Source organism: Macaca mulatta, chromosome 1 (genome assembly GCF_049350105.2).
Source record: "Macaca mulatta isolate MMU2019108-1 chromosome 1, T2T-MMU8v2.0, whole genome shotgun sequence".
Classification (NCBI taxonomy): Eukaryota; Metazoa; Chordata; class Mammalia; order Primates; family Cercopithecidae; genus Macaca; species Macaca mulatta.
In genome coordinates, this window is record NC_133406.1 from 202,844,229 (window position 1) to 202,869,664 (window position 25,436).

Here is a 25,436-nt window from a genome sequence, read left to right on the forward strand (position 1 = left end):
CTCAGTGTCACTCTGACAGTATGACTTGCAGGAAGTGACAGCTGAGCCCCTGAGACCTCTTATTCCCTAAAGGTTGACCCACGCCCACCCCAGTTCCCCAGCCTCAGTTTATTCATCTGCATAGTACAATAATGGAAATTTTGCTTGTAGATTTCCTCAGTCACCCAGAACTGGTCCTTCCCTCTCTCTAGCTTGCTCCTGCAGCACCTCAGTTGAAGATGTATGTGGCCAATGGTAGCCACAGATCTGCTTTGCTCAGAGGTAGCTGTCCTCAGCCCAGGGACCCTGGCCTTTCCTGGACCATGACTACCGCTAGACCCTAGGCCTGCCCCTACTTTTCCCTAAGTTCATGACTTCTTCCACTTAACTGCTGCATGACCTTTCTTTGACCTATGACCTGTGAGCTGGTTATGGCCTTGAACTCCTGACCTCATGATCCACCTGCCTCGGCCTCTGCAGTGGCTCCCTCTCTCCTTTTCCTCCTATAAGTCCTATCATGGCCTTACTGGTAGCCTGGAATCTGGCAAGCAGTCAGCTGACCACTGCTCCTGTCCAGGTAAGCAGCATATGAGGGAGGGGACAACCTTCCTAATGCCTTCAGCCCTGGGCGTGTGACCACAGTGGTCAAACCTGTCCACAGATATGCCACAACTTCCACTGCCTTGGAGAGATGCGCTACCAGGCGGAAAAGTTCTCCAACCAGACCACAGAGTGCGAGCCTGGGCAGCACCACAGTGAGGTATGGGGCTGGGGCTGTGATGGACCCAAGACAGGGCACTTCTCAGAGGTGAAGGGGAGTGGAGGGAGGCCATTGGAAGAGAGACTGACATTCAGGTACAGTAAGGGGCAGGAACAGATCCTGAAGCGGGAGGGAGAGGAGTCAGTATCTGGGATGCTGGGAACGTGGAGCTATGGCCCAGGCCCGGCTGTGCCCCCATCCTCCTGGACATGCCTGCATTCTCTCTACCCAGCTGATTCAACTCAATGCTTTCCACTACCTGGCCTGGTGCAGCTTCAGCTGTGAAGGGGGAAATGAAACGGGTCCTAGCCCTTGCCTTCTGTCCAACAGCTCAGCCCCCAGCCCAGACCCCTGCAGGCTGCAGTGCTGCAGTGGAGGGCCACTCTGTCTCATGCTCAAAGAGTCCACCTGGGGTGAGACAGCCCCACCCTTAATACTCAGCCCTGCCTAGCCAACCTGCAGCTCCGAGCCCCATTCCTCAGAGCCCCCACCTCTGACTCCCATTCCTACTCATCCACAAGCTCAGAGCCCTTCTGCCCACTAACCCTCAACTCTGAACCCAGCCCTTTGAGAGGCCCTCAAATCTCAGCTCAATTTTCACCAGCCCCCCAACCTCTGTGAATATGCTAACCTCTAAGCCTTGTCTGACCCCTAACTTTAATGTCTTCCTAGGCCAGGCATGGTGACTCACACCTGTAATCCCAGCACTTTGGGAGGCTAAGGCGGGCGGATCACAAGGTCAGGAGATTGAGACCATCCTGGCTAACATGGTGAAACTCCATCTCTACTAAAAATACAAAAAATTAGCTGGGCATGGTGGTGGCGGGCACTTGTAGTCCCAGCTACTCGGGAGGCTGAAGCAGGAGAATGGCATGAACCCGGGAGGTGGAGCTTGCATTGAACTGAGATCTCGCCACTGCACTCCAGCCTGGGCGATAGAGTGAGACACTGTCTCACCAAAAAAAAAAAAAAAAAGTCTTCCTTCCTCATTAGCTCCCCAAGTCTGAGCTCTCCACCTTTGGTGCCCCACCCCTTCTCAGATTCCCCACTCCTAATATCTCCACTGTTCCCCAGTCCAGCCCATCCAGCACTCCTGTCCCCAACAAGCTCCAAAGAGGCCTGGGGCAAGCACCTGTGCTCATCCAGGCAGCAGTGGGGGAGATGTCAGGTTGTGAGCTGCCCACACACATCATGCTCTCCCTGGGGGCAAGGCAGGCGGGTCAGGGCTTTGCAGAGGTGTCACAGCACTTCCTCAGGCAGTCCTGCTCTGCTCCTAGGCCTCGCCCACCTGATGATCCCAAAGGACAAGCTACATTCCACTCTACCCCTGGTGACCACCACCTTGCCAGCCCTCCAGGGAAATGGGAGTGTCTCATTCTCACCTGCCTGCTCTGGGAAGTGGATGCAGAAACAGACAGCGTGTCGTGGATGGGGCCATTGACACGGGCATGATAGGGCTTCAGCCTTGCCTCTGTCCAGCATTTACCACCTGTTCAGTCTGCACAGAGCTCCCAAACCTCCTCCTGCTTTCTCTTCCAGGAGAAAATCTGTGCCACTTTCTCCTGCCAAGGTGGTGACTGTTTCAAAGAGCAGAAAGCTGTGGCCATGTGCCCTGAGGGCTTGGACTTCCGTGAGGTGAGCCCTGCGATGCTCCAAGGATTAGGGAGCTGTCCTCCCTCAGAGCTGCATGGCTTTCTCCTTCTACCTGGAGTGGGTAGCTCAGCAGTAGGATCTGGATGGAGCTAGACCTGCTGGGAGCCAGGCTGCCTGGGGTCTAGCAAACTTGACTCCCTCAGCTCTGTATGATGCCAACACCGAAGGCAGCAACTGGAATTTGCCATACCTCCACGATGTGCCCCTTTGTTTCTGACCACCCTGTATGTTCACTAGGGACTCACTGATCTTGTGGGCAGGAAGCTAGGGTTCCAAGGAGGTTGAGCTCAACCCATGACCCCCTTAACACTTTCTGCCTTTGAGTGGGGAAGAGGAGCAAGGGGAAGATGAATGGTCCCACCTCTTCTTGCAGCTGAAATGCTCCAGCTCAGGTTACATTGCAGGCTGCAGCCAGGCCTGTGAAGCAGGGACCTCCCAAAATCATGGGGCTGTGGCCCCACCCTGCTCCCAGGAGTGCTGTCAAGCCTCAACCTCAGGCAGCTGCCTCCCCCTGGGTGGGAAACTTCACTTCAACCAGGCAGCTCCTGGGGCCACCAGAAACCCCCTGCACTGGGCCCTGGCTGTGGCTATGCTACTGCTCCTCCACTCTGCCCTGCTCCTGTTCTTGCTCCCCTAGCTGGGCCCAGCAGAATCCGGGAGCAGCAGCCAAGAAGACCGTGTAGGACCTACAAGCCTTCAGGTCCCCCTCCAGCTCTGATTCCTGTAGCTGCATCTTTAGTAAAAGGGCTTTATCAAGCCCACAGCTCTGGGGCTTAAGGCTCCTGACTTCTCCCCTTCTAGGGCCTAGGCCTGACCACGGAACCTTCCAAGGCGGTAGGGCCTCAGCCCTAATCTCAAGGAGAGGATGGGGTTTGTCTGGAAAAACAGAAAACCTCCTGCCTGACCCCCACCCAGTGGGAGGACCCCAAAATCCTGCAGGGACAGTTTCTTCATCATAAAAAGCACACAGCCCCATCTACTTTCCCCAGACCCTCCTCCCCAGGCTTTGACACTAAGAGCAGGGCTGGAATTGGGGTTCCTCTGCTTCCCTGCAGTGACCCACCCCTTGATCGTAAGGGTCTGAGTCAATCCCCTTTCCCCTCATCCTCCACATGCCTTTGACAATGAATTCAAATAAACTTGAGCTCCATTTGTGCTGTGGATGTTTCCAGGAAAAGGAATGGATTGAGAAGAAGGCAATGACTGTTTCTGGAAGGGGTTTACATATGCAAAGTTGAACTGGTCATTAGGACAGCCACTTCACTTGGGGAAAGAGGAGGGGAGACCGTTCACAAGTCACAACAGTCACCCACTCCCCAGCGCCGACGCCCACTCCTTCAGTTTGGGTCAAAGCTTGAGAGAAGGTGTATTTATTAAAATATTTCAGTAAGGAATTCACTAACTCCATAGATAACTGTGTGCCAGCAACTGCTGGTGTATTGATGAAAAGGCATAGTCCTGTCCAACGGGAGTTTACAGCCTAATTAAAAGGCCAATAGGGGCCGGGCGCGGTGGCTCAAGCCTGTAATCCCAGCACTTTGGGAGGCCGAGACGGGCGGATCACGAGGCCAGGAGATCGAGAGACGATCCCGGCTAACACGGTGAAACCCCGTCTCTACTAAAAAATACAAAAAAACTAGCCGGGCGAGGTGGCGGGCGCCTGTAGTCCCAGCTACTCGGGAGGCTGAGGCAGGAGAACGGCGTAAACCCGGGAGGCGGAGCTTGCAGTGAGCTGAGATCCGGCCACTGCACTCCAGCCTGGGTGACAGAGCAAGACTCCGTCTCAAAAAAAAAAAAAAAAAAAAAAAAAGGCCAATAGGCCAAGTGAGAATCCTTATCTGAGCTGGGTGAGCAATCACAGCTCACTGCAGCCTTGAACTCCTGGGCTCAAGTGATCCTCCCATCTCAGCCTCCCAAGTAGCTGGGACTACAGGCATGCACCCCATACCCAGCTAAATTAAAAAAAAATTTTTTTTAGAGATGGGGTCTCAAACTCCCTGCCTCAAGCGATTCTCCCTCCTTGGCCTTCCAAGGTGCCAGGATAACAGGCATGAGCCACTGTGCCCAGTCCCTGTGCTGGCTCTTTTTGTCCATCTGGGGTAACCTCCTTATCTTAGATGGGGAAATTGAGTCCCAAGGGAAGAAAGGTCTTGGCCAAGGTCACACAGCCAGGTGGATCAGGGGAAGGACATTGTCAGACAGGAACAGTGTCATACCCTTTATAAAGTGCATTCACACCCAGTAGCCTCAAACAGCACTGTGTGGCAGGAGGGCTAGGTGGGGCTGAGGGAGGAAATAGGGCAGTGTGTGGCGGTACAAATGGCCCAGGAGTTGCAGTCAGACTTTCAGTGGAGTCCCAGTGTTGCCACCTGCTAGCTACAAGACTTAATGTCAAACTGCTTACCCTCTCCAAGGCTCAGCTTCTCCACCTGGAAAACGGACATAATGGTTCTTCATAGTCTGGTTCTCCCTCCATTAAACCAGGAGAGGGTAGTTATTTTAGGGAAAGAGTTTCAGCAGAGGTCCGGGCTGTTTACCCTGGAGTGAGAAGAGCTGATGATGGAACTAAGGAGGAAATAAAAATGCATTATATTCTTCCCCTAAGATAAAATGTGACCATCTTCCTCCTGGGCAGGAAGCTTTGGCCCCATGACCTAGAGGGCTGGGGATGGGAGTGAGGGCAATCATTTGAAAACCTTTCTGGAATAGGGAGCCCAGTGTACCCCAGGACCTAAGGGGTTAATGGGGATGGAGAGACTCCCCACCCCACGACTGACTCGGGCATGCTGGGACTTGCAGGCTGACTGACCACCGAGTGGCGCAGGGGCTGTTGGGAAATGTAGTCACTGTCCCGGAACCTGGGGCAGCGGAGTCCTGTGTGCCCTGCGGTGACAGCTCAGGAGGTAGGTAGGTGGCAATGGCAGGGAGCTGTGGGTGGGAGCAGAGTAGGAAAGCCAGGGCAGGGCTGGGCAGGAGGGAGTGGGCAAGCTGAGGGCTGGAACACCCCCTACCCGCCCCGCCACCGGCCTGCAGCTGATGCAATGGGCCTGCTGGGGCGGGGGTGAAGGGCAAGCAGCAATGGGACACTTCCTGTCTCCAAGGAAAGAGGAATGGGACCCTCCTGAATGACAGTAAGGGGATGTTCCCTGAACCCCACATGGACACACCACTGACACCTCCCAGAGAGGTGCCAGCAGAACAAAAACTCTCCCCAAAAGACAGGCAGAGCCCTGTCCTAGGAGCAAAGGGACCAGGTCCCCTTCTCCAATCCACATACCCCGCTTCCAACAAGTAGACCACACTCAAGAGCAACTGGATGCCCTCCCAGACAAAGGCAGTACAACAAACTGTAGATCCCAGCAGGGGCAAAGGGACTGGACCCCTAACCCTAAAAACTGAAAGGCCTATTCTAGGGAGGAGAAGGAGTAGGAGGAGGAGAAGGATCAGGCCTCCCCAGTACTGTCTCCCGCCGCAAAGGCCCCTCCCTCCTGCATCCCACCCCTCTGAGGCAGCTCCATCACCCCATGCGTAACTTGTTGACCAAAGGGGGCTCCCATCTCCCCTCCCACAGGGTGTGTGCACTCAGCAGGAGCCAGCATGGACCAGTCTGTGGCGATCCAGGAGACGCTGGCTGAGGGGGAATACTGCGTCATCATATCCTTCCTGTGCTAACTGCAGCCCTGAGCCTGCCCTGGCCTTGGGAAGAGGAATGGAAGGTGTCGAGGCGTCTATCCCCTCTCCTGCCTCTCTGAACCATCAGGGGAGAAGGAAATCAGTATTTACTAAGTACTTACTGAGTCCTGGACTCTCCGCCAGATGCTTTAAATATGCAGTCATCCTCCTAACTCCCTATGAAGTTGGGGATTATTATCCTCATTTAATAGATGAGGAAGGCTTAGAGAGTGACTGGCCCAAGGCCACACAGTGAATCTGGGGGACAGGGGAATGGAGGAAGGTGGGACAACCTGGGTGGGGAGCGGCCTCGCCTCTGGGTTGTCTTCCCTTGACTCTGAGCCGCAGGCGGTGCAAGGTGTGCTGTGTGAAGGGGACAGCCGGCAGAGCCGCCTCCTGGGACTTGTGCGCTACCGCCTGGAGCACGGCAGCCAGGAACATGCGTGAGTGAGGGGCTTGGTCCCCACCTGTCTGGGCCATGGGGTTGTTCATCACGGCACCCTCCAGCTCAACTTCAACCGTCACTCCAGGGCAGGGTCTGAGTCTCCTAGAATAATTATCAAAATGACAGTTAATATTTTTTGAACACTATATTCTAAACCCTGCACAGGTACTAACTTATAATCCTCAAGATCTAAGGAGGAAGTTTCTTGAGAAGAGAGAGTTTAACATACTGGTCCAGATCTTGAGCCTCGTGGTCCAACTGCCTGGGTTCAAACCTAGGCTTTGTTACTAACAAGCCACATGATCTATTGTTTGTTTTGAGACAGAGTCTTGCTCTTCGCCCAGGCTGGAGTGCAGTGGCGTGATCTTGTTTCACTGCAACCTCTGTGTCCCAGGTTCAAGCAATTCTTGTGCCTCAGCCTCTTGAAGAGCTAGTATTACAGAGGTGTCTGCTATCATGCCTGGCTCATTTCTGTATTTTTAGTAGAGAGGGGGTTTCACCACGTTGGCCAGGCTGGTCTTGAAGTCCTGACCTCAAGTTATCCACCTGCCTTGGCCTCTCAAAGTGCTAGGATTACAGGCATGAGCCAGCATGCCCAGCCTCACACGATCTTTTTTTAAGAGACAGGGTCTCTTTCTGTCACCCAGGCTGGAGTGCAGTGGCGTGATCTTGGCTCACTGCAACCTCTGCGTCCCAGGTTCAAGCAATTCTCGTGCCTCAGCCTCTTGAGGAGCTGGTATTACAGAGGTGCCCACCACCATGCCTGGCTCGTTTCTGTATTTTTAGTAGAGATGGGGTTTCAGCACTTTGGCCAGGCTAGTCTTGAAGTCCTGACCTCAAGTTATCCACCTGCCTTGGCCTCCCAAAGTGCAGCGCACCCAGCCTCACATGGTCTTTTTTTTTTAGAGACAGGGTCTCTTTCTGTCACCCAGGCTGGAGTGCAGTGGTGCACTCATAGCTGCACGCTGGAACTCCTGGCCTCAAGTCATTCTCCCGCCTCAGCCTCCCAAAGTGTTGGAATTTTAGGCAAGAGCCACTGCACCTGGTGGAACCACATGATCTTGAGCAAGTTGTTTTACTCCTCGATTTGTCCAGATTAGAGAGTAAAGTGAGTTAGGCCAGGTGCAGTGGCTCATGCTTGTAATCCCAACACTTTCGGAGGTTGAGGAAGGAAAATTGCTTGAGGCTAGGAGTTCAAGACCAGCTTGGGCAACAAAGTGAGACCTCCCTCTCTGGCCCCCCGGCTCCATCTCTACAAAAAATAAGAAAATTAGCTGGGCATGGTGGTGCATGCCTGTAGTCTCAGCTACTCAGGAGACTGAGGTGGGAGGATCACATGAGTCGAGGAGTTTGAGATTACAGTGAACTATTATTGCACTATAGCCTGGGCAACACAGCAAGACCCTGTCTCTATTAAAAAAAAAAGAAAGAAAGAAAGAAAAAAAAAACAAACACCATGGGGTGCACAGAAAGTGTTCAATAAGGCTGGGTGCAGTGGCTCACACCTGTAATCCCAACACTTTGGGAGTCTGAGCTGGGAGGATTACTTGAGCTCAGAAGTTCAAGACCAGCCTGGGCAATATAGTGAGACCCCTATCTCTATTTCAAATAATTTAAAAAAATAATAAAGAAAAAAGAAAAAAAAAAAAAGAAAGTGCTCGATAAATGTTGTCTAGTAACACCCACATACCACACAGAAGCAGAGAGAGAGTAATAGCTGTCAAAGGTCTCATAGCTGGTGAGTGACTCAGGGTCTAGGAGCTGGGAGGGAGGGGCCTTAGACATTTTCTGATCCATCACCCCAATTTTACAGATGGGAAACAGGTTCAGGGAGAGAAGTGGGTAGCTAAGGTTACACTGTTTCTGTCACACACAGTGCTAGAATGCACCATGGTTAGATCAAACATGTGTTTGTGTTTTACTAACAATCAGGGGCTCCTGCAGATGAGAAAAATTCTGGTTTGATGACCTCATCCATACAACTGCAGTCTCTGATGGGCACCATAGACAGAGATGGCATGAGGAGTGTGCCTAGCCAGGGCACCACCAGCACAGTATTAGGGACTAAGGAGGGAGTGTGAGCACCCCGAGGCCTCCAAGATAGGACTGAGGGACAGCCAGCGGGCCCCCATCCTCACCTCTGCTTCCTGCCCTTAGTCTCTTCCTCTATACGCACCGGAGGATGGCCATTACTGGGGACGATGTCTCTCTGGACCAGATAGTGCCAGTCTCGCGGGATTTTACGCTGGAAGAAGGTGCCACAGGAGGCTGGGTGGTATGAATCCTCTCCTATGGGCCCCTCAGGTCATCTTTGTCCTTGATGGGGGGGGTAAGGGGGAGTAAGCTCAATTGCTAAGGGCATTCTCATTTCCCTCCCCACAGTGTCCCCGGATGGTGAACTCTACATCCTTGGTGAGTGGTCCTCTTGGTCTGGGTCTCACTTGGGGCAGAGGGTACCTGATCTTCAGAGAGAGAATGATGTAAAGTAAGAGCACCCCCTGGTAAACTTATTGCAGCAAGTAAGACCCTGTAGGATCTGGCACTACCCATCTCCGTGGGCTCATCTCTCATCACTCTCCTCCTTGCTGCTGTTTCCGTCCCCCCGCCGATATCACACGTTCTCACCTTGGAGCCCCTGCACACGCTGTCCCATCCTCCTACAAGCCTCACATCTCTTCACCTAGTCAACTCCTACTCAGCCTTCAGGGCTTCCATTCATGCATTTCTCTTCCCAGGCAGCCTTTGTTAAACCCCTGAAATTAGGCCAGGGCGGTGGCTCACGCCTGAATCCCAGCACTTTGGGAGGCTGAGATCATGAGGTCAGGAGTTCGAAACCAGCCTAACCAACATGGAGAAACCCTGTCTCTACTAAAAATACAAAATTAGCCAGGCGTGGTGGTGCATGCCTGTAATCCTAGCTACTTGGGAGGCTGAGGCAGGAGAATTGCTTGAACCTGGGAGGCGGAGGTTGCGGTGAGCCGAGATCGCACCATTGCACTCCAGCCTGGGCAACAAGAGCGAAACTCCATCTCAAAAAACAAAAACAAAAACAAAAAACCCTGAAATTGTTTTGTATCCCACTGGATACATGTGCCTCTGTTCTCCTCTCTTCTCTTCTTTCTTTCTCTCTCTTTCTCCCTTTCTTTCTTTCTCTCTCTCTCTCTCTCCCCCCGCCTCTCCCCCTCTCCCTCCCTCCCTCCCTCCCTCCCTCTCTCTCTCTCTTTCTCCTGCCTCTGCCTCCCAAGTAGCTGGGATTATAGGCGCCCACCACCATGCCCAGTTAATTTTTGTATTTTCCATAGAGGCGGGGTTTTGCCATGTTCACCAGTCTGGTCTTGAACTCCTGACCTCAGGTGATCCACCTGCCTCAGCCTCCCAAAGTGCTGGGATTATAGGCATGAGCCACCATGCCTTTTTCTTTTGCCAGCCTCTCTCAATCAGTGATATAATTATTTATATTGACATATTTAATGTCTGTCTTCTTTGCTATACAACAACAATAATAATAGAAGCAAATAATGAGTCAGTGATTATCCTATGCCAGCATTATGCTAAAAGTTTTATATACACCAAATCAGGCTTTTCTCTTTTTTTTTTTTTTTTTTTTTTTTTTTGAGACAGAGTCTCTGTCGCGCAGGCTGGAGTGCAGTGGCATGATCTCGGCTCACTGCAAGCTCTGCCTCTCAGGTTCATGCCATTTTCCTGCCTCAGCCTCCCGAGTAGCTGGGACTACAGGCGCCCACCACCACGCCCAGCTAATTTTTTGTACTTTTTTTTTTTTTTTTTTTTTTGAGACAGAGTCTCGCTCAGTCGCCCAGGCTAGAGTGCAGTGGCCGGATCTCAGCTCACTGCAAGCTCCGCCTCCCGGGTTTATGCCATTCTCCTGCCTCAGCCTCCCGAGTAGCTGGGACTACAGGCGCCCGCCACCTCGCCCGGCTAGTTTTTTGTATTTTTTAGTAGAGACGGGGTTTCACCGCATTAGCCAGGATGGTCTCGATCTCCTGACCTCGTGATCCGCCCGTCTCGGCCTCCCAAAGTGCTGGGATTACAGGCTTGAGCCACCGCGCCCGGCCTAATTTTTTGTACTTTTTCAGTAGAGACGGGGTTTCACCATGGTGGCCAGGATGGTCTCGATCTCCTGACCTCGTGATCCACCCTCCTCGGCCTCCCAAAGTGCTGGGATTACAGGCGTGAGCCACCGTGACCGGCCTAAATCAGGCTTTTCTCACAGCTCTATGAGGTTATCACTGTTTTCATCTCCATTTTATGGACAAGGTAACTGAGGCCCAGAGAAACTAAACAGTTTAGTAAGGGGTGGAACCAAGATTCAAACTCAGAGAATCCAGATTCTAGAGTTCACACTCTTATTTTATTTGTTGAGACAGGATCTTGCTCTGTCACTTGGGCTGAAGTGCAGTGGCACAAATATGGTTCACTTCAGCTTCAGCCTCCTGGGTTCAAGCAATCCTCCCACCTCAGCCTCCCAAGTAGCTGGGACTCCACATTTGGCTAATTTTTTATAGATATGGGGGAGGGGGGCCTCACTATGTTTTCCAAGCTGGTCTCAAACTCCTGGCTTTAAGTAATCCTTCTGCCCTGGCATCCCAAAGTGCTGGATTACAGGCATGAGTCACTGTGCCCGGCCTAACCCACATTTTTTTTTTTTTTTTTTTTTTGAGTCAGAGTCTCACTCTGTTACCCAGGCTGGAGTGCAGTGGCGTGATCTCTGCTCACTGCAAGCATCGCCTCCTGGGTTCACGCCATTCTCCTGCCTCAGCCTCCCGAGTAGCTGGGACTACAGGTGCCCATCACCACACCTGGCTAACTTTTGAATTTTTAGTAGAGACGGGGTTTCACCACATTGGCTAGGCTGGTCTCGAACTCCTGACCTTGTGATCCACCCACCTCTGCCTCCCAAAGTGCTGGGATTATAAGTGTGAGCCACCGCGCCTGGCCCGAGCCCACACTCTTAATTGCTGTGCTAGGTTACTTCTGTTTGTCTCTTAGTTCAGCAGATGTTTTGAGTGCTCACCATGTGCCCAGTATTGGGTATATGCTATGAATAGGGAAGCCTTCTACAGTCTAGCTCCCTGAGACGGACCCACGCGTATTCTCTTCACCATGGTATTCCCTGTGCCTATCACACTACCTGGCACAGTCAGGTAGACTGGCCCATGGACATCCCCTCGTCTGCCTCTATGTGCTTTTCATTTCATCAGGAGGGGTACAGACTACATATCCAGAGAACCTGTTCTCTCCCTCTCCCAGCTCCATCTAGTACTGCAGTTGAGGCTTATTGACTTTTCAGAGCCTTCATCTGCCTCCTCTATAAAGAGGGGATGATGTTAATTTGGAACTCAGGGTACAGAGGGTTTCCTTGTGCCAGCAGCAGTCCCAGGTAAGTTGCTTAAGGACTGAAGGGGCTTTGGGAGTCCGGGTTGCTGATTCTCCATTCTGAGGACTCTAGCCTTAGGCTGCATCAAACACTTAGCTCCTGGCAGCCAAGGGTTCATTTCCTGACTCCTTTGTGCAGGCTCAGATGTGACCATCCAGCTGGACACAGCAGAGCTTAGCCTCGTATTCCAGCTACCTTTTGGTTCACAAACCAGGATGTTCCTCCACGAAGTTGCCAGAGCCTGTCCAGGTAGGTAAGACCCCAGGCTCCCTGGGGGTGGGTGGGTGCTGGGTATTCACCCACCCACGCCAGTTGACTTTCCACCCTTTAGACTCATACCCCATGGTTTCTGTGTCCTTTCTTTTTTTTGAGATGGAGTCTCGCTTTGTCACCCAGGCTGGAGTGCAGTGGCCGGATCTCAGCTCACTGCAAGCTCCGCCTCCCGGGTTCACGCCATTCTCCGGCCTCAGCCTCCCAAGTAGCTGGGACTACAGGCACCCACCACCTCGCCCGGCTAGTTTTTTTGTATTTAATAGAGACGGGGTTTCACCGTGTTTGCCAGGATGGTCTCAATCTCCTGACCTCGTGATCCGCCCGTCTCGGCCTCCCAAAGTGCTGGGATTACAGGCTTGAGCCACCGCGCCCGGCCTCTGTGTCCTTTCAAAGCTGCTGGTGTAAAGCCACAGTGCCCCCAGGCTGCCAGCCAACCATGGTGTTTGCTTTTGTGTTTACAGTTTCTGGAGTTGAGTGTTAACCAGAGCAGGGCCCCTTTGCCCTCCTGGCTCTGGGCAGGGTTGCACAGGGTAGGTTGTGACTGTGATGCAGAATCTCTTACAAGTTGGCAGGCTAAGCAGCTTCCAGCAGCCCAGCTTCCCTCTGTCTGCTACCCACAGCTAGAACTCACAGCTAGAACCATCTGTCATATTGGCTTTCCTGCCCCTGAACCCTGCTGTCACTCACTGCAGCTGAGAAAATGGTCTAGCTTTGGGCTAGCAGTGAAAGGTTAGTGGCCTCTAGGACAAAATTTGTTTAGAATGGGAAGTTAGCCCAGCAGGTAAAGGAGAGTTTGTGTACAGAGCAGAGGATTAGTCATAGAACATGCAAATTCAAGCCAACAGGTGCTGGGGCTTAAGTGTTTACCCAGCACTTTTAGCTGTCTTCTTTCAGGCTATCTCTTGTCTTTGTGGCAGTGGGAGAGGGCTGGTCTTCTCTGTGGTCTTGCTGTGGAGCCTGAGCCTCCAGGGATTTCACCTTTTTTGCTTGCTGTGCCAGGAAGTGGACTGCCCTTGGATTCAAACTAGGGGATAAGGGAAAAGGAAGCAGAAGCAGCAGCTAGGCTTAGTAGCTTGCTTGTAATCCCAACTACTTGGGAGGCTAAGGCGGGAGGATCACAGGAGCCCAGGAGTTCACAGCTACATTGAGCTATGATTGCTCTACCACACTGCAGCATGGGCAACAGAATGAGACCCCTGTCTCTAAAAAATAAAATAAAAAAAGGAAGTAGAAACATGATTGTAGAGCCTTGAATGCCTGGTTAAGATATTTATTTATTTGATTTTTTTGAGACCGAGTTTTGCTCTTATTGCCCAGGCTGGAGTGCAGTCGTGCAATCTGGGCTCACTACAACCTCCACCTCCCCAGTTCAAGCAATTCTCCTGCGTCAGCCTCCTGAGTAGCTGGGATTACAGGCGCCTGCCACAATGCCCAGCTAATTTTTTTTTTTGAGATGGAGTTTCGTTCTTGTCGCCCAGGCTGGAGTGCAATGGTGTGACCTTGGCTCACTGCAACCTCTGCCGCCTGGGTCCAAGCGATTCTCCTGCGTCAGCCTCCCGAGTAGCTGGGATTACTGGCACCCACAACCACGCCCAGCTAATTTTTGGATTTTTGGTAGAGACGGGGTTTCACCATGTTGGCCAAGATGGTCTTGAACTCCTGACCTCAGGTGATCCACCCGCGTCCGCCTCCCAAAGTGCTGGGACTGCAGGCATGAGCCACCACGCCCAGCCTAATTTTTTGTATTTTTAATAGAGACGGGGTTTCACCACATTGGTCAGGCTGGTCTCGAACTCCCGGCCTAAGGTGATCCACCCACCTTGGCCTCCCAAAGTGCTGGGGTTGCAGGCATGAGCCACGGCACCCAGCCAAGAGGTTTAAAATTTATTAAGCAGTGGGAAATTTATCTCTAAATCTTAAAATAATGATAACATATTTTATGATTATTATTAGTAGTTGTAGGAGGTATAATATAGAAATAACACCAAAGAGCCTGGGTTTTGAGGCTATACAGCCCCTTGAGTTTGAAACCCATCTCTGCCAGTTCCTAGCTGACAACTTTGGGCAAGCTACTTCACCTCTCTGAACTGTAGTTTTTATAGGCTTCTGTATGTAATGAATACCTTATACATGGGGTTGTGAGAATTAAATGAGATAACACATGTAAAAGTGCCTACCACAGAGCAAGAACTCAGAAAATGTTTTTCCCCTCTACAAGAAGACTCATAGCTCGCATTCATTGTTGATTTGGCATGTGTTAGGCACTATTCCAAGAACTTTTCACACATTATCTCATTTACTCCTTTTTTAAAAAAATTTAAAATTTAATTAATTATTTATTTTTGAGATGGAGTCTCGCCCTGTTGCCCAGGCTACAGTGCAATGGCACGATCTTGGCTCACTGCAACCTCCACCTCCCGGGTTCAAGTGATTCTCCTGCCTCAGCCTCCCAAGTAGCTGGTACAGGCGCGTGCCACCATGCCCAGCTAATTTTTTGTATCTTTAGTAGAGATGAAGTTTCCCCATGTTGACCAGGTTGGTCTCGAACTCCTGACCTTTTGATCCACCCACCTCAGCCTCCCAAAGTGCTAGGATTACAGGATTACAGGCATGAGCCACCGTATCCGGCTTTTTTTTTTTTTTTATTTTTTTTGAGACCGCGTTTCACTCTTATTGCCCATCTGGGCTGAAGTGCTATGGTGCGGTTTCAGCTCACTGCAACCCCTGCCTCCAGGGTTCAAGTGATTCTCCTTCTTCAGCCTCCCAAGTAGCTAGGATTACAGGCACCTGCCACTATGCCTGGCTAATTTTTTTTTTTTAATTTTTTTTTTTTTGAGACAAAGTCTGGCTCTGTCGCCCAGGCTGGAGTGCAGTGGCACAATCTCAGCTCACTGCAAATTCCACCTCCTGGGTTCAGGCGATTCTTCTGCCTCAGCCTCCCGAGTAGCTGGGACTACAGGTGCATGCCACCACGCCCGGCTAATTTTTGTATTTTTTGATATAGACAGGTTTTACCATGTTGGCCAGGCTGGTCTCGAACTTTGGACCTCAGGTGATCCGCCCACTTTGGCCTCCCAAACTGCTGGGATTATAGGCGTGAGCCACTGTGCCTGCCCAAATTTTATATTTTTTAGTAGAGATGGGGTTTCACCACTTTGGCCAGGCAGGTCTCGAACTCCTGACCTCAGGTAACCTGCCCATCTCAGCTTCCAAAAGTGCTGGGATTACAGGCGTGAGCCACCTCGCCCAGCCTCTCATTTACTTTTTTTGTGTGTGTGTGAGACGGAGTCTTGCTTTGTTGCCCAGGCTGGAGTGCAGTGGCGCCATCTTGGCTCACTGCAACCTCTGCCTCTTGGGTTCAAGTGACTGTTCTGCCTCAGCCTTCTGAGTAGCTGGGATTACAGGCGCAGGCCACCATGCCTGGCTAATTTTTGTATTTTTAGTAGAGACGAGGTTTCACCATACTGGTCAGGCCGGTCTCGAACTCCTGACCTTGTGATCCACCTGCCTCAGCCTCCCAAAGTGCTGGAAATACAGGTGTGAGCCACCGCGCCCAGCCTGGCCTCATTTACTCTTTACCACGATCTTACAAGGGAAGTATTATCTATGTGTCCATTTCATAGATGAGGAAACAGGCTCAGAGAGGATAAGAGTGTTGCCTGAGTACCTAGCTGGTAAATGACAGAGCCAGGATTAGGCAGGATTATATAGTTCTACTCCAGGCCAGGCACGGTGACTCACGCCTGTAATCCCAGCATTTTGGGAGGCTTAGACGGGTGGATCACGTGAGGTCACGGGTTCGAGACCAGACTGGCCAACATATAGTGAAACCCCGTCTCTACTAAAAACACAAAATTAACTGGGCGTGGTGGCCCACACCTGTAGTCCCAGCTACTTGGGAAGCTGAGGCAAGAGAATTGCTTGAACCCAAGAGGTGGAGGTTGCAGTGAGCCGAGATCATGCCACTGATTGCCAGCCTGGGTGACAAAGCGAGACTCTGTCTCCCCACCCCCCTTAAAAAAAAAAAAAAAAAAAAGTTCTACTCCAGAACCTGAGCTCTTGCGTGTTTTGCTCTAGTGCTTCTTTAACTCATGGTACCCTCTCGCCTGTAAACAGCTCAGGAAGCCTTCATGTAGGAGGTGAATTTTTGTGGAGAGAGCTAAGCCAGGAAAGGTCAGCAGAGAGCATCTCATGAAGGCTAAAGAGCCATTAAGGAATTTTAAGCTGGAGAGTGATAAGGCAAGATTTGCAAGTTAGAAAAGTTCTTCTGGCAATAGTATAGAAAAAGAGAGGCCAGGCCGGGCGCGGTGGCTCAAGCCTGTAATCCCAGCACTTTGGGAGGCCGAGACGGGTGGATCACGAGGTCAGGAGATCGAGACCATCCTGGCTAACACGGTGAAACCCCATCTCTACTAAAAAAATACAAAAAAAAAACTAGCCGGGCGAGGTGGCGGGCGCCTGTAGTCCCAGCTACTCGGGAGGCTGAGGCAGGAGAATGGCGTAAACCCGGGAGGCGGAGCTTGCAGTGAGCTGAGATCCGGCCACTGCACCCCAGCCTGGGCGACAGAGCGAGACTCCCTCTCAAAAAAAAAAAAAAAAAAAGAAAAAGAGAGGCCAGAGCAGGGAGATAGGAATGTATTGGAATGGCTAAGGAATGGAAAATGAGGCTGGGACTTGGGAGACCCCTGGCGATGGGAATGGGGAAGAAGGGGTGGACTTGCAAGATACGGAGGCATCTTGCAACTGATGAGAATGAGGGCACCATGGGGGCAGTGAGTTTGGGTTACTTTCACAACTTCATCTGCAGAGATAAGAACAGTGCCGGCCTGCACGGTGGCTCACGCCTGTAATCCCAACACTTTGGGAGGCCAAGGCGGGCAGATCACAAGGTCAGAAATTCAAGACCAGCCTGATCAATATGGGGAAACCCGTCTCTACTAAAAATAAAAAAAAAAAGATTAGCCAGGCATGGTGGCACGTGCTTGTAGTCCCAGCTACTCGGGAGGCTGAGGCAGGAGAATCGCTTGAACCTGGGAGGCAGAGGTTGCAGTGAGCCAGGATCGTGCCACTGCACTCCAGCCTGGGTGACAGAGCGAGACTCCATCTTAAAAAAAAAACAAAAAAACAAACAAAAAAAACCGAGTGTGATGGCTCACGCCTGTAATCCCAGCACTTTGGGAGGCCGAGGCGGGCGGATCACAAGGTCAGGAGATTGAGACCACGGTGAAACCCCGTCTCTACTAAAAATACAAAAAATTAGCCGGTCGCGGTAGTGGGCGCCTATAGTCCCAGCTACTCAGGAGGCTGAGGCAGGAGAATGGCGTGAACCCAGGAGGCGAAGCTTGCAGTGAGCCGAGGTCGCGCCACCGCACTCCAGCCTGGGGGACACAGCGAGACTTCGTCTCCAAAAAAAAAAAACAAAAAAAAAAAACCCAAAAAACAAAAAAACCCAACAAACAAACAAACAAAAAACAGTGCCTGGCATATAGCAGGCACTTAATAAGTATTTGTTGACTGCATGAACAGAGGTTGGTAGCTATGAGAATGAGAGAGGAGTCAAGGATGACTTCTTTCTTTTAGGATTGGGTGTGTGTCTTGCAGTCCCCTTACCTGCTCATCCTTCTGAAGTCCACACCACACCTGGGGTAACCAGCAGAGAAACTCTGTACCAACCAACTTCTCCGAGTGCTTGTCATGATGAGGATTTCCTTAGGGAGGGACCTGGGTGAGAAAGGACTCTCAGTATTGACAGACTCTTAAATATCCACCAGCCCAACTCTTTCATTTTACTAGAGGCACTAGAGGCAAAAGGAACTAGTTTTTTTTCACCCAGTCCTTGATGGATAATGTTGTACAGCACGAAAGGCCAGAGAATGGAAGTGTCTTGGCTAAGAGTCTACTATTAGAGAAACTTCGGCTAACAAGGGATCACAGTTAGCTAACATTAATTGAGCACCTACTGTGTGCCAGACATTTTTCTAGATATCGAGACAATGCACAACAACTGTATTTCTCCGTTTAGTCTTCTGAACAATACTAAGAAGTAGATATCCTGTTTTACAGACGAGTAAATTGACACAGAGGAGGCAAGTAACTTACCCAAGATCAATCATCAATTGAAGTAATAGGGGCCGGGTGTGGTGGCTCACCCCTGTAATCCCAGCACTTTGAGAGGTCAAGGTTGGCGGATCATGAAGTCAGGAGTTCGAGACCAGACTGATCAACAAGGTGAAACCCCGTCTCTACTAAAAATTCAAAAATTAGCCAGGCGTTGTGCCACGTGCCTGTAATCTCAGCTACTCAGGAGTCTGAGGCAGGAGAATCGTTTGAACCCGGGAGGCAGAGGTTGCAGTAAGCGGAGATCATGTTACTGCACTCCAGCCTGGGCAGCAGAGGAATACTTTGTCTCAAAATAAATAGATAAATAAAAAAATAAATAAGTAAAATAAAAATAAAATTGAATAGGACCAGGTTTGAAACTTCAGGTTCTGATGCCAAAGCCCTCGGAGTTCAGAGATTTCAGTGCAGATCCCAGCTCTGTTACTTCCTAGATGTGAATGTGAACACTACATTTTATCTATTTTTTATTTTATTTTAATTTTTTGAGACGGATTCTAGCTCTGTCACCCAGGCTGGGGTGCGGTGGTGCAATCTTAGCTCACTGCAACCTCTACCTCCTGGTTTCAGGTGATTCTCCTACCTCAGCCTCCTGAATAGCTGGGATTACAGGTGCCCGCCACTATACCCGGCTAATTTTTGTATTTTTTTTTTTTTTCCTTGAGACGGAGTCTCACTCTTTCACCCAGGTTGGAATGCTGTGGTGTGATCTCAGCTCACCTACACCTCCCAGGTTAGAGGGATTCTCCTGCCTCAGCCTCCCGAGTAGCTGGGACTACAAGTGCAAGCCACCATGGCCAGCTAATTTTTTGTGTTTTTTGTAGAGATGAGGTTTCACCATGTTAGCCAGGATGGTCTCGATCTCCTGACCTCATGATCCTCCCACCTCAGCCTCCCAAAGTGCTGGGATTACAGGCATGCGCCTGGTCCTACTATATTTTATTTTTTCAGACCTTGGCTTTTTTATTTATACAATGGAAGTATAAACTTGCTTTCTCCAATAATCCAAGAGTTTTGTGAGGATCAGACAAGGCCAAGTACGGGTTAATAGTATGTAAATGCTGAAGATAACTTAAAAGTTGCGTCTGGCAGTGCCATAGTCAGGACTGGAACTCAAGTCTTCTTATATATCATGTCCTTGCACATCCCATTCAGTTCGGTCAGGTTCATGATGCTCTACAAACAGAGCAGGCAGGATAGCAGAAGGGTTAAGAGCAATTGTTCCAGAGTCAGATAGTTTGAGTCAGAGGGTTTGAGTCAGAGACAGAGGTGACTCAAGAATTTCTAGGAGCCAGGCGCGGTGGCTCAAGCCTGTAATCCCAGCACTTTGGGAGGCCGAGACGGGCAGATCACGAGGTCAGGAGATCAAGACCATCCTGGCTAACACGGTGAAACCCCATCTCTACTAAAAAATACAAAAATCTAGCTGGGCGAGGTGGTGGGCGCCTGTAGTCCCAGCTACTTGGGAGGCTGAGGCAGGAGAATGGCATAAACCCGGGAGGCGGAGCTTGCAGTGAGCTGAGATCCCAGCCTGGGCGACAGAGCGAGACTCCGTCTCAGAAAAAAAAAAAAAAAAAAAAAGAATTTATAGAAAGTAGAGTGGCAGTCTGATTAAGGGAGAAACAGAGGACTTGTCTTGATATATTTCATAGTAAACACACTGCTTACTTAGAGTGTGTGTTTCTCTGGCGTGGGCTGCCAACTGCTGGTGGAGGTTATGGGTGGTGAAATCCCCCAACCCTCTGGCATTTGTTTGAATCCTCCACTCTGCTAGTCAGTCTGCGACCTCAGACTTAATCTCTCTGAACTTGGTTGCCTTGTATATAAAATTGGAATAATAGGCCGGGGGTGGTGGCTCACGCCTGTAATCCCAACACTTTGGGAGGCCGAGGCGGGTGGATCATGAGGTCAGGAGATGGAGACCATCCTGGCTAATATGGTGAAACCCCGTCTCTACTAAAAATACAAAAAATTAGCTGGACATGGTGGCACGTGCCTGTAGTCCCAGCTACTCGGGAGGCTGAGGCAGGAGAATCGCTTGTATCCGGGAGGCAGAGGTTGCAGTGAGCCGAGATCGCTCCACTGCACTCCAGCCTGGGCGACAGAGCGAGATTCCGTCTAAAAAAAAAAAAGAAAGAAAGAAAGAAAAGAAAAAAAAAGAAAATTGGGATAATAGTTTCCTCCTTCATAAAAGGTGTGTTACGAGGAGTAGGAAGATAATATTTATACGAAGCACAGACCTTGGCACATAGTTACCGTGAGGTTCAAGGAATGGCGGTGGTCTCTGCCTTGGAATAGTACTTTTGTGTTCACAATTATTCTTGCAGTTGAACCTTAGTGCGCACAGAACCCTTCTGTGCGCGAGAGGTAGAGGGCTGGAGTCTCTCGGGATAATACAGTCATGCAGAACTAGCTCATCAAGCCCGTGGCTCAATCCGCCCCCTTTGTTCCTGCACAGGCTTCGATCCTACGACCCGGGATCCTGAATTCCTGTGGCTGTCTCGGTACAGGTGCGCAGAGCCGGAGCTGGAGCTGCCAACGCCGCGCGGTTGTAATTCGGCGCCAGGTACCTGGCCAGGGTACGCGACAATTGGCGGAGGCAGGTATCCGTCTCGGAAGGAGCGGTGGGGATTGGAGGAGACCCGCCCACAGGGGGCGGGCTCCGTTCTGTTTTGGGGCGGAGCGATGGAAAAGACAGGCTTTCGATTGATGGAGAGGGCACATGGGGCGGGTTCGTCTGGGGGCGGAGCGCGCGGGGCGGGCGGCGGGATGAAGAGCTTGAGGAAGCAGGCAGGGAAATGTCTGCCGCCGCCGGCTCCAGGGAGTGCGACTCTGCAGGTCCGGCGGGCGGCGGGAAGCTGGGCTCGGGAGCTGGGCCGGGGGCGGCTGTGGGCCCGGCCCTTGGGTGGGCAGGGTCTGCGGTTTGGCCAGTGGACGCACGGGACGAAGACCAAAGTCCTGGTGGCCCTCCGGCGGCGGGGACACTGGGGCAGAAGTTCTGTGATGTTCTTCTCAGGCGGGCCTGACGAGGGTAGGCGGGTGGGAATGGGGTACTCGGGAATCCGGAGGCTAGGGTTTTAGTAAAGCCCCGTTCCGAACTCGCTGTGTGACCTCGGGCCACTTGCTGCCCCTCTCTGGGCCTGTTTCTCCATCTCAGCTTGCTCTTCAATCCTGACCTTCTGAGTTTGTCGCGTGGCGGGTGGAGGGGGGGTGCACTGCCTATGAAAGAGCCTTCCTTTGGGTGAGGTGTGGTATGTGTTGGGGCTCTGTCCGTCCTCCGTCCTCAGCCCCTGTGATGATAGCGGAGTGCACAGGGCTGGAGTCTTGGGGAGTCCTGTCTACTCTGGGACCAGAGGTCACGATGAGGTTACGGGTTGTAAAGGGACTAGGTTTTTCCCACCCAGCTGTTGGTGGATAATGGGGAGCACAGAAGGCCAGTTGCTGAGCAGGAGCTTGTCGTTTGGAGATGGGGGGCTCAGGGCTGAAATTTGGGTGAGTCCGTGCTCTGGGAGGACCTGCAGACCTGTCTTTTTTTGTCTAGCTCCGGGGTTTTCTGCAAGGGCCCCTGGTGCTTTTTTCCCCTTGGGTGTGTCCGTGAGGCTCCATTTATGTGCGAACTTTGGCATGACCCCTAGTACCTATTTGTGACAGTCATCTACCAGCAATGAAGAGCCTGTCAAGTAGCTGTGTAAAGTGTGGGCCAGCACTCCACTTGCTCTTACAAGACTTGGAAACTATGAGGGGCAGGGAGGAGTGGCATGTTGCACAAGAGTTTGTAAAATGAGAGGAAACGAGGTGAGCAGAGGACTTCCTCAGTGCTTATGTTTCTCCTTCATTGCAGCCACCACAAGGTGCGATTGAAGCGCCTGATGGTGCTGATAGTTTGCATCTTCCTTGGGCTTATCTCAGAGTTCACTATCGCTTGAGTTTCCATGACATTCTGGGCTATGGTGCTGGGACGGGTGAGAGTTTAAGAGCACATCATCTCCTTGCCCCTTCACAAGAGGCTGCCAGAATCCAGACAATTGGCGGAGGACAAAGCCAATGGCAGCAGAAAGAGGTGGGTGCTGTGTTCTCAGCCAGTACACCAGAGCCAGGCCATGCAGGCACTTCATTCCCTTAGTCTTCTATGAGAAGTCAGGCCAGCCAGCTCTGAAACCAGTTAGCTGCCCGGAGTGAGAAATGTTGAGGGATTTCAGTCTTTCATTTCCTTTCAAAAAACAGACTAGCCATATGCTGGAGAGGAATTATTGTTAAGGTTTCGGTTTTATTTTTATTTTAAAATAATTTGAAAGCTGAGCGTGGTGGTGCATACCTGTAGTCCCAGCCACTTGAGAGGCTGAGGTGGGAGGCTTGAGCCCAGGAGTTCGAGGGTGATGTGCACTATGATTGATCCTGTGAATTGGCTGCTGCACTCCAGCCTAGGCAACATAGTGAAACTGTCTCTAAAATAAATAAAGAAATAGTTTAAACAATTTTGTCAGCCAGGCACCGTGGTGGCTCACGCCTGTAATCCTAGCACTGTGGGAAGCCAAGGTGGGCGGATCATCTGGGGTCAGGAGTTCGAGACCAGCCTGGCCAACATGGCGAAACCCTGTCTCTACTAAAAATACAAAAATTAGATGGGTGTGGTGGTGCATGTCTATAATCCCAGGTACTCGGGAGTCTGAGGTAGGAGAATCGCTTGAACCCGGGAGGCAGAGGTTGCAGTGAGCTGAGGTCGTGCCACTGCACTCCAGCCTGGGAGACAGAGTGAGACTCCATCTCAAAAAAAAAAAAAAAAAAAAAAAAAAGAAAAAATTTTGTCTTTTCGTAATACCTACAGTAAGTGGGATGACACTTTTTTTTTTTTTTTTTTTTTTTGAGACGGAGTCTTGCTCTGTCACCCAGGCTGGAGTGCAGTGGCACAATCTCGGCTCACTGCAGGCTCCGCCTCTCAGGTTCACGCCATTCTCCTGCCTCAGCCTCCCGAGTAGCTGGGACTACAGGTCCCTGCCACCACACCTGGCTAATTTTTGTAGTTTTAGCAGAGATGGGGTTTCACCATGTTAGCCAGGATGGTCTCGATCTCCTGGCTTCGTGATCCACCCGCCTCGGCCTCCCAAAGTGCTGGGATTACAGGCGTGAGCCACCACACCCGGCCAGGGTGACACTATTAATTGCTAAGTTGTTCCTGCTAAAATTGGTAAGAAATGGTATCAAGCTCCCCAGTTCTAGTTGGGTCATCTCTGTTTCCAGAGTTATTCTGGCCTCAGAGGAGAGTTACATCTTCTATAACAGGTAGGAAGAACCCTTTGGGCTGCCTCTGGTTGTTGATACAGGCTCCAAGGGAAATAGAGTAGTAGATTTGTTTTTTCCTATATGCATATGACCAAAGTCCCCACTTCTTGATAGCCTAGAGAACCCAAGGCAAACGGTTGCTTAAAAATGCTGTTTCTGGCCAGGCGCGGTGGCTCATGCCTGTAATCCCAGCACTTTGGGAGGCCAAGGCGGGCAGATCATGAGGTCAGGAGTTCAAGATCAGCCTGGGCAACATGGCGAAATCCCGTCTTTACTAAAAATATAAAAATTAGGCCAAATGCGTTGGATTATGCCTGTAATCCCAGCACTTTGGGAGGCCGAGGCAGGCGGATCACAGGGTCAGGAGATCGAGACCATCCTGGCTAACCGGTGAAGTCCCGTCTCTACTAAAAATACAAAAAAAATGAGCCGGGCATGGTGGCGTGCGCCTATAGTCCCAGCTACTCAGGAGGCTGAGGCAGGAGAATCGCTTGAACCCAGGAGGCGGAGGTTGCAGTTAGCTGAGATTGCGCCACTGCACTCCAGCCTGGGTGAGACACCATCTCAAAAAAAAAAAAAAAAAAAAAACACCAAAAAAACAAAAATTAGCTGAGCATGGTGGTGGGCACCTGTATTCCCCACTACTTGGGAGGCTGAGGCAGGAGAATCACTTGAACCCAGGAGGTGGAGATTGCAGTGAGCCAAGATCGTGCCATTGCACTCCAGTCTGGGCGACAAGAGCAAGACTCTGTCTCAAAAAAAAAAAGAAAAGAAAAGAAAAAATGCTGGTTTTGATGCACGGCAGGAGAAACAAGGCACCCCTCAGGAGCTGGCCATCTGACGGGGAGGAGTCTGATAATACATAGATAGAGGTAAGAGAGTATAGGGTTGGCCCAGCAGGACAGCGTTCCTTGTACCGTGAGCCAAGGGCACAGAGCACCTTCGAGGCCCAGGTATTTTGGGGGACAGGTGAATCTGGTCTTCATTCCTTGCCTTTGCATTGGTAGAGATAGGAATGATCTTTGATGATGCTTTCCAAAATGTCCTTTCTTGTCTTTGATTTGTCTCTGCTGAATTCAGGAGTGTTAGGTTGAGCTTGGTAGAAATTATAGTAGAAAAATGAAATGAAGCTAGTTCCAGACTGGAATCCATGTCTTCAGGTTCAGACCAGTGTCTAGGAGCCAAGTTGTGGTGTTGAAGTGAGGTAATGCTTCTGGTTGAGTGGCAGCCTGTTCATTTGATTCTCTTGGCCTCTTCAACTGCTTCAGGTGCAAGTTGCCAAGCCCAACTTGCACTGACATTAGATTGGTAGTTGAATCTGTAGATTGGTAGGAGTCTTTCTGCTCCTTCACTTATTTAACTCTTTTTTTTTTTTTTTTTTTTTTTGAGACGGAGTCTCGCTCTATCACCCAGGCTGGAGTGCAGTGGTGCGATCTCGGCTCACTGCAAGCTCCGCCTCCCGGGTTCACGCCATTCTCCCGCCTCAGCCTCCGAGTAGCTGGGACTACAGGCGCCCGCCACCGCGCCCGGCTAGTTTTTTGTATTTTTAGTAGAGACAGGGTTTCACCATGTTAGCCAGGATGGTCTCGATCTCCTGACCTCGTGATCCACCCGCCTCGGCCTCCCAAAGTGCTGGGATTACAGGCTTGAGCCACCGCGCCCGGCCGGTTTTTTTTTTTTTTTTTTTTTTTGAGATGGAGTCTTGCTGTGTCACCAGGCTGGAGTGCAGTGGCGCGATCTTGGCTCACTGCAACCTCCGCCTCCCAGGTTCAAGCAATTCTCCTGCCTCAGCCTCCCGAGTAGCTGGGACTACATGCACACCCCTACCCCCAGATAATTTTTGTATTTTTAGTAGAGACGGT

At 51.0% G+C, this 25,436-nt stretch overlaps 1 protein-coding gene across 1 annotated transcript in view; it reads left to right on the forward strand.

Annotated features, from left to right (window-relative positions):
- The first annotated feature begins 5,231 nt into the window (after positions 1-5,231).
- Positions 5,232-25,436, forward strand: part of INPP5B (inositol polyphosphate-5-phosphatase B) — a 76,920-nt gene continuing 56,715 nt past the window's right edge. Inside the window, 8 exon segments of the mRNA XM_015135734.3 lie at positions 5,232-5,295; positions 5,964-6,046; positions 6,413-6,507; positions 8,667-8,764; positions 8,892-8,921; positions 12,043-12,153; positions 20,753-21,016; positions 21,019-21,132. Coding sequence (XP_014991220.3) covers positions 5,990-6,046; positions 6,413-6,507; positions 8,667-8,764; positions 8,892-8,921; positions 12,043-12,153; positions 20,753-21,016; positions 21,019-21,132 — 769 coding nt within the window. The 5' untranslated portion in view covers positions 5,232-5,295; positions 5,964-5,989.